Source organism: Pectinophora gossypiella, chromosome 5, assembly GCF_024362695.1.
Source record: "Pectinophora gossypiella chromosome 5, ilPecGoss1.1, whole genome shotgun sequence".
In the NCBI taxonomy this organism is placed as follows: domain Eukaryota; kingdom Metazoa; phylum Arthropoda; class Insecta; order Lepidoptera; family Gelechiidae; genus Pectinophora; species Pectinophora gossypiella.
This window is the reverse complement of record NC_065408.1, coordinates 1769338-1788112: the sequence shown is the minus strand read 5'-3', so window position 1 is coordinate 1788112 and position 18775 is coordinate 1769338. Positions and strand designations below refer to the sequence as shown.

The window sequence follows — 18775 nt, the reverse complement described above, 5'->3', positions numbered from 1 at the left end:
AAATTCTTTGTAGTCTACTGGAGTAACATTAGGGTCTCATTTGGAAGGATCGCACGATATATTGCACTTTATGTGCGAGGGACAAAGTCGTTACATAATACATATATGCAAATTAATTTTACGGCCTTGTTACATTTCGAAATTGTGCGTAAGTGGAAAGATTGGGAGTTTTGTTAGTAATAATGATTTCGTTCTACATAATTCAAAGTTGAAATTAGAACTAAACAGAGTAATATTTAAATAGGTGACTGTGCAGAATCGATATAGAATAATCATAAATGTGATTTTCATGCTGAAAAAATTCAAATTTTGGCGCATCGAAAGCGCTGCGCTATCAGAATTTTTATTTTCACTATCGGAATTATCATCACGGAATTATATTACTATCAAAGAGAAAAGAAAAGGTCGATTTTTGTTTAATTAATTTGAAAAATTCTGGGTGATGATTATCCGTATTAGACACTTAACCTTAGCACCTCTAGACGCCGAAATCTCTGAATGATTGGTAAGTCTGATGAATGATCCGACTTCGTATTGATTGTCCCCAGAGCGCCCAGTTGGCAGTACTATGGGCATTATTGGTGGCCATAGTGGCGGGAAACACGACGGTAGTGCTGGCTCTCCTACTCAACAAGACCAGGAAGAGCCGTATGAACTTTTTCATCATGCAGCTAGCTATAGCTGGTAAGTGTAGTGCTAAAACTGATACCTTAGCTAATCATTTAAATTTTTCTACTATGTGGAGCGCAAATTTTGCTTGTGATACATAAAAATATTATCTTCCTTAGAGATATCAAAAGTCGGATTGACTTGATTTTTATCATTGATAAAATCAAAGCCGTTCGAATATTCAAAAAACGTCTAAACGTCTAAAAAAGCTAGTAGATATGGAATTTTATGACTTGAATGAATATTTTCAACAACAATGATATTTAAAATTGACAAATGTTTATAATGTAACTAATTATTAGGTACTTACTTAATTCCTTGATGCTTAATACTGACATTATTTGTAATATTGTATTATTTGTAATGTTGAGACAATTTCGTAATGTTTGACACCTGCATTACCTACACAGCTTCTCAATATGTTTCTTGTTTCTTGATGTGTAATGATTTATGTATTATTAAAAAAAAAAAACGCCTGCCAGTTTCCTACAACAGTTAATACTTCGTGTCTGATGGAAATAAATTATCAATTATTTTATCACATCAGAAAGTGTGATTCGTAAAAGCATTTTCTATTAAAATTGAAACGAAATTTTGGCGCTCTTTTTCCACCAAATGGTTTTTTTTTATTATTATAAACAATTGCAAAGTACATTATCATGTTAAGTACAGTACATCACAAACTTAAAAAGTTTTACCGTGCACTGTAGATTCGCCGATTATAATAGGTAACAGATCAACAAATTATAACAATGTTCGTTATTAATGGTTCATTGTTTTAGATAAAATTGTATTCTTTTTTTTGACCTAGGCCAAGGCACTTGGCACATAAATATTTTTTATTTGCAGATCTCCTAGTTGGATTAATAAGCGTACTGCCAGACCTGATACAACGGATAACAATTACGTGGTTTGCAGGATCCATAACCTGCAAAGTGGTTAAGTATTTACAGGTAACTATTGACAACTACCCTGGTCCTGTGGTACACCGGCTTGCTTCTTAATTTGGGGGCGACAGTTCGAACCCCGCTACCGGACTTGCTCCAATAAGTTATTAATTTAGCACCAATAATTTATTGATTCATCTTAAGTGCAGTTTTCATTAAAACAGTTGGCTCGATACGGCTCACTATCTATCACGTTCATCTAACAGAAAACTCGGTGAAGTGTGCACTTAGTTCATCTTGCGATGGATGTACCTTTGACTACCCGAATTGGCATGAAGTTGTGTTTATGTTATTGTCAATAGTATTTTCTCATCCTATGTTCGACTGTATGCCAATTATTCTGAACAAAATTAAGAAACAAAGCTAGGTTTAGTCGACATTTGACAGATTCCGCTTTTGACATATTCTACGTTTGACAGATCATTTATTTAGGAACTTTAGGAAAGATTGATTGCTTTTTTAGATTTTTTCTTGGATGTGCAGGCACATCTTAACTCTACAATAACTCTTAAACCACTCAAACTTCGAGTAAACCATATATATATTAGTCCTTTACCAACGAATTGAACTTTATAAGACGTAGGTAATCCAGAAACTTATTAAAACTACTAGGAACTATGACACGGTCTTACAAGACGTAATTTTGTAAGATGATAACGCAGAAAGTGTCGAACAAGTTAGATTGGATCCTGTACGTCTAAGAAACCCAGCACCCAATTCTAATATAAAGGATACTTAAACAAATTCCGGTAAAGGAAAAATATATAAAAATTTAAGAAAACACATACATACTTACATAACATACTTCTATCTATCTATCTACTCAGTACACATAACAATGCCATGTTAATATTTGTACTTATTATTTTTAACCCTCAGCACAATGCTCAGACGGGTGGTATAGGTCAAATTCGATTAAAAAATAGGCCAAAATAAAAAAAACCGTATTCAAATTGGACCATCCGTTCTGTAGCTACAATCATAGCCATCAAACTTATAACACCCCTCTTCGCGTAGCATTGGCGGTTAATGAAGCATAGTCACCGCTTTTGGGTAATTAAATTTCATTACACGTTTCAAATTGTAAAATATTTTTAAATAAATATACCAAATGTTATGAATTCTCCGGAGATCTCCAGTGATCAACAAATCACTGGTGAATTTCACCGGTTCGCAAACTTTCGCTCCGGAGCAAACCACTAGAGCTACATCCAATGCAACTTGCAAGATGAACTAAGTACCCACACCTCATCGAACTTTCTGTTAGACCACCGAGATAGGTGGTGTGCCGTATCGCCGTCTTTATTGGTCGAGCCAACTCTTTTAATTACCTATGCATAATTATTATGATTGTCATTTCAAAACCGATACTTTGTTTAATTTCTTTTAAAATAAATTTCGCTTTGCTAAAATAAAATTTAATTTCGAAATAAATTAGTAATTCATTGGAGCAAGTTCGTAACTGGAGCTCGAAACGGCGCTCCCCGTTGAAGACGCAACCCAACGTACCACTGGACCAAAGTGATATTCAAAATCAAAGCGTACGAATAATATGTGTAGGTATTTTTAGGTGCTACAAAAAATATCTTCTTTTAATTCTTATATCTCCTGTTAAGATCGCGAGGAGTGGACATCTGGGGGGTTAAAATGGCCACATCCAAGCAATTCATTTAAGAAAGCAATATTGCAATTTGACATTTACGCATATAAAAGTAAGTGCGCAATGCAAATAAATATCAAATAGCAATATTGCTTTTTTAGATGAATTGCTTCGATGTGGCCATTTTAACCCCCCTGTTATTCAAGCCCAACAGTCCCAAATATAGAAGTTCTTATTATTGCAAACAAAATTAAATTGAAACACAATTAAGTTGCTTTCTTGTAATAGGCTAGTTTCTAACTAGTCAAATCAGTTACTTTTTACTAAACGTCAAAACACGAAATTTCTATGGTATATTTTGTATGAGAAAGCAACATGTGACGTCATGGAAAACGTGACAAAATGTCGCACTTGTTATTACATTTTACTTTTATTTATTTATTTATTAAATTCTTACATGCTCATACAATGTGTTCATTACAGGTAGGGTCCCAATTCGACAACATCTTAAATATATAGCAATCATAAAAAATGCGTTATTAAATTAAAAAATATGTTCAACATTCATAATTATTCTTATTCTCAAACAAAGTATTAAAAATTAATGAAAAAATTGGAAACAATAACATAACATGAGACATTACGTACTAAATAAACAAGAAAGAACTTATAGTCTAAAAAACAATGTCATAAATAAATTAAATAGGAACTTATGTTAAATTCTATATTACTTATTGGTTAAATAATGCAAAGCGGCCTCTTCGAATTTCGCCAGCGAACAATGAAATATGTCTATTTCATGTGCGATATCATTAAGGGTACGGAGGGCTGTAGTCAAAGGTGCGTACCTCAGTATATTCGTCCTACACTGAGGCAAAGCAAATACTTCGTTTCTCTGTGTTACGAGCCTAAGTCTGGTGTTTGGCACTCTAATTTGTATAGACTCTAACATTTTCGGATTAATTAGTTTACCACGAAATAAAATTCATAAAAATAAGTTAAACAGAAAAAAGAAAACATTTTTGTTACCTTTAGGTCTGTCTTTATTTAGTAATCAGAATTTCATAATTTATTTATGGCCTAAGAAACTACCTAATTGTATTGAATATAAAGACAACGAAATCTTATCAAGGGCGTGTCGAAAATGCTCACTGTTGTATTATTTTTACCCGAGTGTCATCAAAATGAGCAGGCGTGTGACGGTCCCAATATCAAGACTTTATCTTTGACCAAGCTGATCAAAGGATTTGACGAGTCATTCGTTCAAAGATGGCAGATGATTATTCGGGGAGGGCGGGGGAAATACACGGAAATTGTGAATCGGAACAGATTGGGTTATTAGTGTCATGACCTTAAGCCACGTTTATAAAGGCGCAGAGTTTCATTACAAACGCTTCTGTCAAAATATGAATGATTTTGACTGTTATTAAAGTAGGCGCATAGCATAAGTTATTTATTAACAATTATGGATGTAGAAAACAATACCGAAATAAAAGTTTGAATTTTAGTTTGAAATTGGAATAGCACATTGCGTATTTTAAACGCGCATACGACGCGCAGAATCTCGATTCGATCGCAACCTTGTAACCTAAGTCCTTGTCCAGATGACGCGATTTACACGCGTTGTCATACCACAGAGTACTTAACATCGTACGGATACAAACGCACATTTCCAAGCATGCAGGAGTCTATAAAGTAATTAATTTTATTTACTCTGTAGTATGAAAACGCGAGTAAATCGCGCCTTCTGAACAAGGTCTAAGCTAACGAAACGCGCCTCTACTGCGCGTATACGCGCAGATACAGCAATACAGTTTGTATCGCTTCAAACGCGCGAATACGTGCTTCATGCGCGCGCTTCTATTATCAATGCAAACGCAACAACCAGCATCTACGGCGCGCAAGAGGCGCGTTCCTGAAACGAGCGTTTAAAATACGCCTTATGCTATGGGCCTTACAAAATTGATTCCACATGCCACAGAAACGATGCTACAAATCCGATTGTCTCTTTCTTAAGCTTAATCTACAGTCATTTATTTTCTTCTGGATCCTATAATGCTAATCAATATACCATTGAAATTGTCAATGGGACTACGTAACGTACAATACCACGGTTCGTTTGTATCTGACATAATTCGTAATACAATGAACGGTGCGCCAAAAAGCCTAATAATGGACCCTGTAATAAATGAAGCGTCATTTTTCTATGGTGCTTTAGAAGGAAGGGTGTAAATGAGCCTTGGGTTTATTGAAGATACTTTTATATAACTAAGTGTAGTATTATGTCTAAAAATAAAAGTCTATGTTGATGGACTCGACCGCTGTAGCACGGGTTACGCTGTCTACTACACTGCGCTACGAGTACACGAACTATGCGATAAATTTTGTCGGTCGCAACGCCCGTAAATTGCTTTTAAAATCCAAACCAATTGTTTCGCTATTTTGTTTAGAAATACCGGCCTTTGGAATTCTAAATTCAAATTCAAAATTGACTTATTCATGCATATACGTCATATAAATTAGTATCAGTACGCTTTACAAAAATAGGTACATATTTTTTATTACATATTGCTCCTACACACTTACCTACCTACGATTCGACTCCAATCCAGTCTGCGCTTTGGTATACAGGGTGTTAGTGACATCGTAATAAAAACTTTGATAGGTGATTCAGACCATGATTCTGATATCAAGCGGAATTTTCCGTCGCAAAGTTATTGAACTGAAAATAATTTTAAGAAAATATAAAAAAACCATGAATTTTCCGAGAGGAAATTCCACTTGTTATCAACAATCCCCATAAGTATTCGTTACGTTTTCACTAACTCCACACTAGTATGGCTACCTGTAAATAGTTACTTGTACGGGGTGTAAGTGATATCGTAACGAATACTAAGGGGGCTGATTCAGATCATTATTCCGAGTGTTCAGATCATTATTCAAGTGTTGTTTTTTGCCATCGCGAAAGTATATAATTGAAAATAAATTTAAAAAAAGACAAAAATAATCTCGAATTTTGTGGCTGAAAATTTCACTTGATATTTACTCAAAATCATGGTCTGAATTATTATCCCCCTCAGTATTCAGTACGATGCCACTAACATCCCGTACAAGTACTTACAGGTATACATATGTACTTACGGGTGTTAGTGATACCATAAAGAATACTGAAGGGGATGATTCAGACCATGATTCTGAGTTGATAACCAGCGGAATTTCCTCTCGGAAAATTAATATTTTTTTTTGTGTTCATGCTGTATAATCGTCATGCAGCATAAAAAACCCAACAATCTGCAGGATGTATAGTATAGACGGTTTTAGTTCTTAGCAATTATGTTTTATGTGAATATTGGTGCTAATTCCTGTAAATACCATCTAATTTTATTTTAAGTTATATCTGTCTGTTAGGTATCGACGGTACGCAAGTGAAACAACCGGTGGTTACAAACAGACTGGTTTATTCAATGCGCGCGAGGCGCGTTCTCCTAATGATGTATGTAGGTCTACTTACATATACAACATCTTTCCTCTCTTAATTAGGACTTACTAATAATATAACAATTTAGAAAAAGCGCCTGAAATCTATCCTGGGACGTGAACGCAACACTCTTTGAGGATTTGCAGTTAGATCATTCTCTGCGTTTGTTTCTGCCTCATGGAAGTCTTCATCTGCCGAGACACAATCCTCTGTCACACCCGGCTCATTTTCTTCCTTCCTCTCCCCTTGCTCTTGTTCTCTAGCGTTGAGCGACGAATCTAGTGATGATGTCGGAGGTGCCGATGGTCCAAGCGGCGTACTTGGACTGAATATGTCTGTGGCAGCCATGGTAGGTGATAGCGTAGACACAGATGGCTGTGGAGAATGTGGCGGCGGCGGTGGCATCGACGGCGGCGATGGCGGCGGCGTGACGGAACGCGGTGACGACGGCAACGACGGTGGTGAGTATGGTATGTTTATTTGTGTATACGTTTTGTCACAGTCCCTTGTATCTACGATCTTTCCCTTATATAATACTAATTGATTTATATGTTTACGATAACACTTTTTTGTTTCCTTGTCCATAACTAAATACAATACGTTACCTATGCGTTTTTGTATAACCCCTAATTTCCATTTGAATTTGTTATTACAAAACTGTTTGTACAATACATTGGTTTCTGGTTCATATTGTTTTTTTATCTCCGCCTTAAGTTGTGTAGACTGTTGGTTTGGCAAAGAGCAATGTGAATCCGTAGGCGAGGATGCGAGTGATGATGTAGGCAATATTAAGTCCAAACGAGAGTTCAGTTTATGGCCGTACAATATCTGTGCGGGAGAAGAACCAGTAGCACTGTGTTGTGAATTGCGGTAACAAAATAAATATTGTAATAACTTTAATTTTGATTCCCTAATATTTGAACTAGACAGCAAACTTGCTTTAATTCCCTTTTTAACGATTTTTACATAACTTTCAGCCTGGCCATTGCTGGCTGGATGAAACGGTGGTGATGTTATGTGTGTTATGCCATTGGAATCACAGAAAGCTCTGAACTCATGTGAACAAAAAGCTGTGCCATTGTCACTCACAATATTCCTTGGTATTCCGTACCTAGACATGAAATCGGACAGTTTATCTATGACGGCCGCAGATGTAGTTGTATTTGCCATATCATAAACTTCTGGCCACTTTGAATACGCATCCACCAACACTAAATACATTCGTCCATTGCATGGCCCAAGAAAGTCTATATGCACTCGGTGGAATGCGCGCGGTGAGTATGGCCAGGAAGCGGGCGGCTCGCGCGGCGGCGACGGCCGCAACTGTATGCACAGATTGCACGACGCGATCATCTCCTCTACAGCCTTGTCCACACCCGGAAACCAGAACCTTGAACGAACCTCTGCTTTCGTTTTAACGATACCGAGGTGTGAACGATGAGTTTCTAATAAAACTCGTTCTCTTAGCGCGGCAGGAATCACCACTTTGTGACCTCTCATTATACATCCACATTCTACTGATAATTGGGATTTACATAAATAGTAAGGTGCAATATGCGAGTTTGGCACTTTTCGTGGCCAACCATTCGTGATGTAATTCGCAACTTCACATAAAATAGCATCCTTACTAGTCGCATGACTCAGCTCGGCCAAGGTCACAGGTAAGCTTCCGTCAATCACAAAACAAACGTAAGCGGCGCGGTCGCATAACTCGGAGCTCGAATTGTAATCTATTTCCTCTCGCTCACTCTCACAGGAACCGACCTGATTCGCACGTGATAAAAAGTCTGCTATATTGTCAGCACTACGCACGTATTCTATTACATAATTGTAACCACTTAGAAACATCGCATATCTTTGCAGTCGATTAGCCGTTACTTCGGGAATTCCTTTGTACGGCCCAAATATAGAAATAAGCGGCTTATGATCGGTACGTAGTATAAACGGTATTGACCTACCATATAGGTATTGGTGAAAACGACGTATACCAAAAATTATAGCTGTGGCCTCTTTTTGAATCTGGGAGTAGCGTTTTTCTGCGGAGTTCAACGTTCGAGATGCGAATGATACTGGCCTTTCCTGACCCTCCTTATTTTTTTGCGACAAAATCGCTCCTAACCCGGTAGGAGAAGCATCGACAGTAAGAATGAGTTTTGCATCCGGGTCGAAATGGGCAAGAACTTGTTCTGAAGACAAACATTCTTTAATTTTTTCAAATGCTATTTTGTGACTGTCATTCCACGACCATTTAGTGCCTTTTTTAAGAAGGTCATATAAAGGACTAAGTAAAGAAGATGCATTAGGAACAAAGTTTCTATAATAGTTAACTAAACCTAAAAAAGATTGAAGCTGTGTGACATTAGCGGGTGAACTGGCTTTGACAATTGCTTCAATTTTTTCCGGTGATTTCTTTAAACCATGTTTGTTAATAACATAGCCCAAATAGCTAACTTCATCCATGTAAAACTCGCATTTTTCCTGCTGTAAGGTGAGGCCGGCCTCTTGCAGGGTGCGCAGTACTTTAGTGAGACGTGCGGCGTGCTCGGCATCGTCACGGCCCGTCACCAGCACGTCGTCCAGCAAGCACAGCACCCCCTCCATCCCCGCCAGCAGCGACTCCATGGCTCGCTGGAACACTGCCGGAGCACTCGCTAGCCCGAAGACTAAACGTGTAAACTTAAACAATCCGCGGTGTGTGTTTATACAAGTCAACTTTTGCGATGCCTCTTCCAACTCGAACTGATTGTAGGCCATAGACAGGTCTAACTTTGTAAACTTATTACCACCATGTAATTTGGAAAACAGCTCGTTTGCTGTTGGCAGAGGAAATTGCTCAATCACTAGTTGTTTATTAATACTGACTGAGAAATCGGCACAAATACGAATATCTCCGTTTTTCTTTAAAACCGGTACTATTGGTGACGCGAATTCGGCATGGTCGATGGGTTCAAGAATACCTAATTTGACGAGCCTATCCAGTTCTTTGTCAACTTTAGCACGTAACGCAAACGCGATCGGTCGTGCTTTAAAAAAAACGGGTTTTGTGCTTTCTTTTAGACGTAACTGCACTTGATATTTATTAAAACATCCCAGTCTATCAGAAAACAAATGTGGAAATGACGTTTTGAGTTGTGTTACACTTAATAAGTTTTTTCCTTGACAGTACTTAACTGGAGTTAATTCTAACTGAAATGACGAGATAAAATCCCTGCCTAGAAGGGGTGGGCCGCCATCACACACAACATGCACGTCCAACGTGTGCGTGCAGCCATCATAACACACATCCAGACGTATCATTCCAACACACTTTATGTTATCACCAGAATAACTAATTAGTTTTTTCCGTGAAGGTAACAATGGCACGTCTTTAAAATGCGATTTCCACATGACTTCAGGAATTACAGTAACAGCTGATCCGCTATCTATCTCAAATTTGAGGGGTAAACCGCGTATATATACAGTTTCTACCATTGGTTCGCCTCTCAGTGAACGAATGTTGAACACCTTACCATCATCACCGACGTCCTCCCCTCCGGCTACATTTTCTACGTAGTTCACTTTGGTCGATGGACACATCCTACGCAAATGACCTTTAGAATTACACTTCCGACACACGTAATCAGAATACCGACATTCCGAGGACTTGTGATTAGTATAACCGCACACTGTACACTTTTGCTTTCCGGGTACTCCACTTTTCACATGTTTACTTCCCTGCGAAATCTTGTTTACTATATCCGAGTGCACAACGAGTGTCCCGGCAGCAGCGCCCACGCTAGCCGCAGCGGCGGCCTTGGCGCTGCACAAGTTCTCTGCGAATTCCACAGCCTTGGCCAGTGTAAGATCTGTCATGTCCATTGCATACAGTTTTTCTTTTTCGACACCGGGTCGCAACCCCATTATAAATCGGTCTCGCAATGTCTCCTCGACATTACTGAAAGTGCAATTCGCGGTTAAACCGCGCAGCCTTGCCGCCCATTGCGAGTGAGTTTCACCCAGCTGTTGTGTCGAGGCATAAAAGTTGTGTCGGTCACCAAACCCCGTGCGCTTTGGATTAAAATGCTTATCGAGTAATCCAAGTATATCTTCGTACGGCACCGACTGTAGATCTTTAGGTAAGGCTAAATCCGCAGCGAGTCTGTAGGTACCCTCCGATAATGCACTTAGCAATATCGCTCGTCTCTTTATTCCACTTACGTCCGTACTATTCGTTATGTCGTTCGCTACAAACCACTGTGTCAATCTACTGCGATAGGTTTTCCAGTCTTGTACAGTGTGGTCGAACGTAGTAAGAATTCCAAATACAGAAGTAGACATTTTTTTTTCTCACTATATAACGCGGGTAAGTATGCTCGTCGCCACTGTTAGGTATCGACGGTACGCAAGTGAAACAACCGGTGGTTACAAACAGACTGGTTTATTCAATGCGCGCGAGGCGCGTTCTCCTAATGATGTATGTAGGTCTACTTACATATACAACACTGTCATTTTCTTATCCGCCGAAAAGGAAAGGGACGGGTAATCGACAAGCATAAAATTTATGGAACACACGTCAATTTTAAGCACAAATCTAAACCAACCGTCTAAAAATTTTACATCAGTCAATAACCCGACACATTCATTTACTCATTCTTCCTAAAATTAAGAGCTGTGAATCATCCGTCCCTTTCCTTTTCGACGGATATGAAAATGACGGATATAACTTAAAATAAAATTAGGCGGTGTCTGCAGGAATCGGGGCCATTATTATGTTTAATATTATGTTTCAGGGTGTAGTAACATATTCATCAACCTACGTACTAGTGGCACTGAGTGTGGACCGATGTGACGCCATCACTCATCCTATGAATTTTACTGGGAGTTGTAAGTGTCATAATTACTATTTGTTACCTAATATTCATATTATAATTATTTATTATTATTAAGGCCTTAAATAACATTGGTATAAATGCAATGTCCTGCAAAATTGCATAAGCAATTTGACTGCAGAATCGGAGTCTACCCCTTCCTCTCTTCCCTTCAATAAAGCAAAAAAAAGAGAAGGTGCAGGTCGTGTCGTATCGGGAGGTGAAGGTTTTGGCGGGAAGAAGAGAGGAATGGCGATTACTCCACCGACAAGAGCGCAGCTCTTAAATAGAGAGAGAGAGTAAAATAATAATGTATTTTCTTTAAATTATTGATTAAATATACATTTCTATATAAACTTACTAAGTTTTTGTATTTATGTTACAAATAAACGAAAAATAAATTGACAATTCAAAGAGTAACTGCTTATCTTATAGTTAGTATCTTTATTCATTAGGCTGAATAAAGATATACCTATCTGAGTTTGAGTTTTTGAGTTTGAAAACTTTTCACTAATATACCTACCAACGCTTTTTGGGTAATGCATGCTTTCTTTGAATTAAAATTAATGACACTGGATTTTCCGACGATTGCTATACTTTTTCTTTTCATCGTCATCATCAATTTAAGAGCCACGCTCTTGTCGGTTTTTTTTCATGCTACTTTTTTAGAGAAAAATAGGACAGTGGTTTCCCTCTTGCCTTCCGCCCCGCAGTCTGACGCAAGTGGGATGGCGCCCAGAGTAGTCTATTACAAAGCCATTCCAGGACTTCTGTCCTCCGCCTCTGAATAGTACTGACAGTTACTGCTGCCCTCTTTTTTCTTTTAACTAATAAGATTTTTTTTTCAAAGGGCGTAGAGCAAGAGCTCTCATAGTCGCGGCGTGGTTCATCAGCTTCGCATTCTGCGTTCCCATGCTGATACTCTTTGACAAGCAGGAAGTAGAAGGTAAGGATTCTTCTTCTATCGGGTGGGCTATGACGTCGATGACCAACCCCATCAACCCTGGTGTCAGGGTTATTATTGAGCCGCCAAAGGCTTCTGACATGACCCATGTAACGCCTTCGTTCATACATCAGTAAGTTGTAACCGGGACCAACGTTTACCGTGTCTTCCCAAGCACAGAAGGTTAGGATACATAGAATAATACGACGTTCCTAAAGCCCTAGCCGGAAATAAAACATAGCATCGTACGGAACTCTAAGTATTTAAGCTTACATCATTTAAGCTTAATATTCGTCGCCAACAAACTGATCTTTAGTTTAGTGACTTATTTAATATTATCACTAATTTAAGAGCCACGCTCTTGCCGGTTTAGCATTTTCCATTATACTTTTTTTAGGGAAAAATAGGGCAGTGGTTTCCCTCTCGCCAATAACCTAATAATAATGATATGTCTTGTTAATATAAGGAACATTTAATAAATAGATACCTAATGATAATCTCCTTCTTTTTTGAAGGCGGTGGAAAATACAATTAAAGATAATGTTTTGTACTATTTTCTGACTGAAACGTCTTTGCCTTATGTTAGTCCGTAGGCGAATCATTCCACTAACATTTCTTTAGCTGTTTCTAACAACTGTCGATATAAATAGAAAAGATATATCCCAGCAATAAATCTGTTAAAGTAACAGAAATGATCGTGTTTTTCGATAGCATTACTAGTCCAATCCCTAAGATATTGATGTCAAAGGGTTGAATAAACTACTTTATGGATAAAGTCTTGGCACGTTTTCGAATGATATAGGCTTCTGTCTCTGAAAGAATCCATCTCCCTGGCGCTTTTGCGGAATCCTCTTACCTAGACAGGTCTTTTGAACTGTTTTAAGACAGTAGTCAAACAAAAACTTTACAAAAAAGGTTATTATAAAGTTAGTGAATATTTATAAGATATGAATGCATGGGATTAACTGTCTGAGAACTGATATTAGGCAGCTAAATTACTCAATTGTATAACAATATTTTATGTTGTTTTTTTTTTAAAGAACGTCTAGGGCCCTGTGCCGAGGTTTTTCTTGCAGCTTCTTTTCCCCGGCTATACAGGTTGTGAGAAGCTGCAGTAGTTTTAGGCCGATGAGACGTTCGTTATGGAAAAATTGACGATTCAAAGTGTAATTATGTTACCTACTGAATAAAGATATTTTCGAATTTGAATTAGAACTAAAATATTATGCGAACACACTAGTCTTATTGAAAATCAAGATGCCATTTCAGTTCTCCTTGGTCTTCCACTCCCTCTCTTTCATTATATCTGGCAATGGCGTTTTTCACAAAATTGTCATGTCTTATTAAGTGGCCAGTTATCTTGCTTCTTCTGATTTCAAGTATGTACCAACATCATCAATCAACCTGCCTCATCCCACTATTGGGTACATAAAGGTTGTAAATGACATCGTAAAGAAAACTGTGCGGGATGACTCATACCATGATTCTGAGTTGATATCAAGTGGAATTAACCAAAATTTTTGACAGGATAACTTGTTATCAACTCAGAATCATGGTCTGAATCATCCCCCTCAGTACTTGTTATGGTGTCACTAACACCTACCTACTTATTTGGGGTGTTGACATCGTAACGAATACTAAGGGGGATAATTTCAGCTCATTATTGTGTTTATGCCTAGCGAGTAGTATATCTACTCGACTTTACCAAACATCATCATCGCTAGACAAACAGCTAATTACTAACAATGATAATTATTTGACCAGTGGGCACAGCACCGGGGTCTCAACTGACCCAGTGTTGGGCAAGACTGACCAACTTCCAGTGGCGGGTGTGGGTGACCAGCGTGTTCGTGTCACTGTTCGTGGTACCAGCAGTGACCATCTCAGCGTGCTACGGTGTCATAGTGGTCACCATCAGGCAGAAGAGTCGCCGCGTGCTTGGAAAAAGGACCACTGTTAATAGGCAATGTAAGTAGTAATTTTTACTGGCCTTTTTTATCCCTTGAAAATAAACTTAGCCACATTACTTTATGTAATCATCATCATCATCAGCCGAACGACGCCCACTGTTGGGCATAGGTCTCCCCCAAGGATCTCCACGACGATCAGTCCTGCGCTGCCCGCATCCAGCGACTTCCCGCGACCTTCACCAGATCGTCGGTCCACCTTGTAGCGGGCCTACCCATTGAGCGTCGTCCGACACGTGGTCGCCATTCTAGAACCTTTCCGCCCCATCGGCCATCGGTTCTCCTCGCTATGTGTCCTGCCCACTGCCACTTCAGCTTTGGAATTCTCCGAGTTATGTCGGTGACTTTAATTCTTCTGCGGATCTCCTCATTTCTGATTCGAGACTTTATGTAAAAAAGCTTATTATTAGTCTCTTAAACGTGGTGGCGGACAGAACTGACTGTTCCATTGTGAGGCATTGGATTGACATCCATGTCTCACACTAGGTTTTGTCATGTTAATTTAATATGTGCTTACTAACATAGTATAAGTCCCTTACTAACCATTATGGAAGTACAAAAGCCCGAAATAAAGTTTTTATTTAATTTAATTAGATTAATGATTAATACTTAAATGATAAAAATGCCTGGTATTCAATGTGTATTACATAACTTGTAATGTATACCTACATTGACGTAAAAGATGTGTTGCTTTTCCAGTTTATTGTCATTTCTTCTCCTCAACCATAACATCTTGCGAAATGACGTAGATTCAAAAATGTTACATTGACCTTCAACAAGTTTATCCATGATAATTACGTTCAATAAATGATTCTGATTTTTTTATTTCATGAAGTAACTTTCGTTATCTTTAATGGGGTAGCCAGAGCCACAAGTTATCACAGAAAAATTAAAGCCACTATTGAATACGAAGTCCTAAGATGGATAAATAATGAACGTTATGGTGACAAATTACCATCATGTTGGAAAGGAAAGAATTCTTCTGTTGGATTGAAAATGTTTCTCATTAAATTATGCCTGGTTTTTTACCATACTTCGTGACCTGACACGCAATTCATGATAGAGTGACAGCACTACAAATAATCAAAAGAACTTGCAGCCATTTTGATATAAAGTCCTAAAATGGATAATGAACCACAATGTGGTAGGTAAACATTCCTTCGTGTAAAAGAGGACATAATAGGCATAGTTTCCAACTGCTCACATCAGTTCATCATCATCATCTCCCTAGCTTGATCCCGTTTTTCACAGGGTCCGCTTACGTAACCTGAAAATTTGACAGGTCCGGTTTTTTAAAGAAGTGACTGCCTGTCTGACGTTCCAACCCGCGAAGGGAAAACCATCCCAATACAGATTAGATCACCTCCGAAAAGGCATTACCCGGGAATGTATGTTTCCTCACGATGTTATCCTTCACCGCTGAGTACGTGATAATCATTTATGATCCAAACATGAATTCGAAAACAGATTCGACAATCATTGGTTTAGGTCTGTGCTGGATTCGAACCTGCAACCTCAAAGTGAGAGCCAAGCGTTCTACCAATCGGGATACCACGGCTCAAACTCGTCAAATCAGTTACTTTTTACTAAACGTCAAAACGCAAAATTCCTAAGAAAGGAGTTTGACCAAAACATACATACATACATAAACTCACGCCCGTAATCCCTAATGGGGTGGGCAGAGCCACAAGTAATCAAAGACAACTTGCAGCCACTGTTGATACGATGTCGTAAGCTGGATATGATGAACCTTATGGTGTAACCAAAAATGGTCTAAAAAACGTCCACCTCTACCGAGACCTATTTACCGAAATAAGTCACTAAATACTAAAATGCAGTCAAAAATATGCAGTAAGTATACCACTAAGCCTCTATATAAATATAGGAAAGTGAGAATGCTATGTAAGGATAATGAATGAGAATTTGATTGTTTATGGTATGAAAGGAGAAAGGTTAATGAATGGGACGTTAGGCAGTTTTAAAAAGTAAGAAAGGGGAGTCTTTGGTGCGATGTCGGTCGGGCGGGAGAATTTTGGTTTTAATAAAAGCTGAGTGTGTATAAAAAAGGAGTAAAGACATTTAAAAAATATCCAAGTTATTTCATTATCCCACATAAATTACAAAAAGAGTAGAAAGTAATTAAGCGGTAAGAACCCGTTATTATGTGTTTTAATTATGATAATAACCGCGTAAACTTAAAACAATGTATAAGAGTAGAAAGTGATCTTAATTTTGTGAGGATTACGGGTGTTAGATGTCTTCTTCTTCTATCGTGTGGATTGTGAGGTGGAGTAACCTCATCAAACCTGGTGTCAGGGTTATTACTGAGCCGTCAAAGACAGGGGCCTTGTCCCCTGACTTTGCCGACAAACATGATGATGATGGTGTTAGATGTTGTCGAAATATATATTTTAAATAGAATCTGTTATTTAACAATATTTTCAAATACATTCATACATAAACCACATAACCCTCCTTTTTGCTTTGCCGCAGTCGGGTTAAAAGTCCACGTGTAGTATTTGTAATAAGGATGTCGATGAGGGTTCGTCTTATTTACAGTTTAAATTAAGTAAATACTAAATTCATTACGTATTTAGAACTCAATCGTCATAAATATTAAAGTATGTTAATAAAAGGTTTGTTGGTTGTTTACTGAGGTCTAATTAGACAAGAATTATTTATTTTAAATATTACTTGAGTTGATAGAGGGGAGGCCTGTACCCAGCAGTGGGACGTATATAGGCTATTTATGTTATGTATGTTACTTTTAGTTTGGTGGAAATAGATGTAGGAAAGTGAGAATACTATGGAAGGATAGTGAATGGGAATTTGATTGTTTATGGTATGAAAGGAGGATGGTTAATGAATGGGGTAAGGCAGTTTTAAAAAGTAAGAAAGGGGAGTCTTTGGTGCGATGTCGGTCGGGTGAGAGGATTTTGTTAAAATATAAAGTGTAAAGATATTTAATAAGGAGTAAAGATATTTAAAATATCCCGTGTTATTTCTATATCCCACATAGATTTAGGAAAAATCTATCGTAAACACATCTCTCTTATAACAATATACCTTCCTATTTTGCATGAGCCATTTTCAATTCCCCATTTCTCGGAAACACTACATTGAATATTAAGAAGCTTTGAGGAAAGCAAAATCACGAAAGATCATAGGAACCGAGAGAACTTCTTTAGCTGTTGGATTCAGCGTATCTAGGTATAAAGAGAATATCCGACAAATTTCGACAAAGATTCCTACTTTGAGGGAAATTCAAACTAGAATATGTATAACTTTAATTTCATGACACGCACATATGTGGAGCATGAAATAGGAAAATTGTAATGAGATGTTTTGATCATGAGTCTGTAACACAGAATCCTATCTTCTTCTTCTATCATGTGGATTGTGAGGTGGAGTACCAACCTCATCAACCCTGATGTCAGGGTTACTATTGAGCCGCCAAAGGCCCCTGACATGGCTCATGTAACGACTACTTACATAAGTAAGTAGTGCAACTTGCTTTGTAGGCGATTGGGGCAACCACCGTTCTACACGCCCTAACTATGGAGTGATGGCGATTACTCCACCTACAAGAGCGCAGCTCTTAAATAAAGAGAGAGACAACTTGAAAACTTAGTCAAATGGGATACTTTTTTAAGAAACGTCAAAACGAAAGTTTTCTTTGGAGTTTGTATGGAAATACTGTCCTGTGACGTCATCAATAAAAGCGGTCGAACTTCGTTCTCGTTGTTATTTAATTCATAAATAAGTCGAAAAAAATGAGATTGTTTTTTGATTATGTTTCACTGGTATCTATTTCTAGTTTAGAATTTATCTATCTTTGATTCAGTCAAGTACCCTAATGGTGCCGCGCGCGGTGCGGTTTCCGTGGAAACCCAGCAGATTGGAACTCCGACAGTTCATTAAATAAAATAAAATAAAAAGTCATTTATTTCTGAAAGTACATACTTAACAGTTGTTCGTTGATAGGACTTCCCAGTAAGTGATGAGGATACTTGAGTTGGGAATGTCCCGCTACTTCCCTTAGGTCTTATTAAAAATATTACAAGTTTGTAGCGCATTTCACTGGCTGTTCAACGTGGAAATGCGGCCAGTTTAATGGGTAGCTTTGAGCCGGAAGCGGTCCGGGGTGGGCTTCTGGAGTAGGTAGTTTTGGACGAAGCCAATTGTGGTTTTGTTTTTGTATTTTGACGAAGCTTGTGCGGATTTTATTATGTATGAATTGAATATGCTTTCCCTTATTTTAATTTTTTTTATATGAATGTTGGTACTGACGAAGCCTGTGGTGGATTTACATTCTGTTTTTTTA

General features: G+C 38.1%; 2 protein-coding genes across 5 annotated transcripts in view; one reads left to right on the top strand and one right to left on the bottom strand.

Moving 5' to 3' along the window:
* The window catches only part of LOC126366622 (cardioacceleratory peptide receptor-like), a 478107-nt gene that overhangs the window by 438077 nt on the left and 21255 nt on the right, over nucleotides 1–18775 (top strand). For all 4 annotated transcript variants that reach the window (XM_050009806.1, XM_050009805.1, XM_050009807.1 and 1 more), the window contains exons 3-7: nucleotides 549–684; nucleotides 1519–1622; nucleotides 11464–11557; nucleotides 12392–12487; nucleotides 14249–14452. In XM_050009806.1, coding sequence (XP_049865763.1) covers nucleotides 549–684; nucleotides 1519–1622; nucleotides 11464–11557; nucleotides 12392–12487; nucleotides 14249–14452 — 634 coding nt within the window. The remainder of the gene's footprint in view (nucleotides 1–548; nucleotides 685–1518; nucleotides 1623–11463; nucleotides 11558–12391; nucleotides 12488–14248; nucleotides 14453–18775) is intronic.
* LOC126366577 (uncharacterized) lies at nucleotides 7282–11159 on the bottom strand. The gene is made up of 2 exons (XM_050009723.1): nucleotides 10204–11159; nucleotides 7282–7417 (listed from the first exon to the last, which is right to left on the bottom strand). The coding sequence occupies exons 1-2, from the start codon at nucleotides 11009–11011 to the stop codon at nucleotides 7404–7406; spliced, it is 822 nt and encodes a 273-aa protein (XP_049865680.1). The 5' UTR covers nucleotides 11012–11159; the 3' UTR covers nucleotides 7282–7403.

Bases quoted from the DNA above. Each gene is read 5' to 3' on its own strand.
- LOC126366577 (XM_050009723.1), bottom strand. From the start codon at position 11,011: ATGTCTACTTCTGTATTTGGAATTCTTACTACGTTCGACCACACTGTA.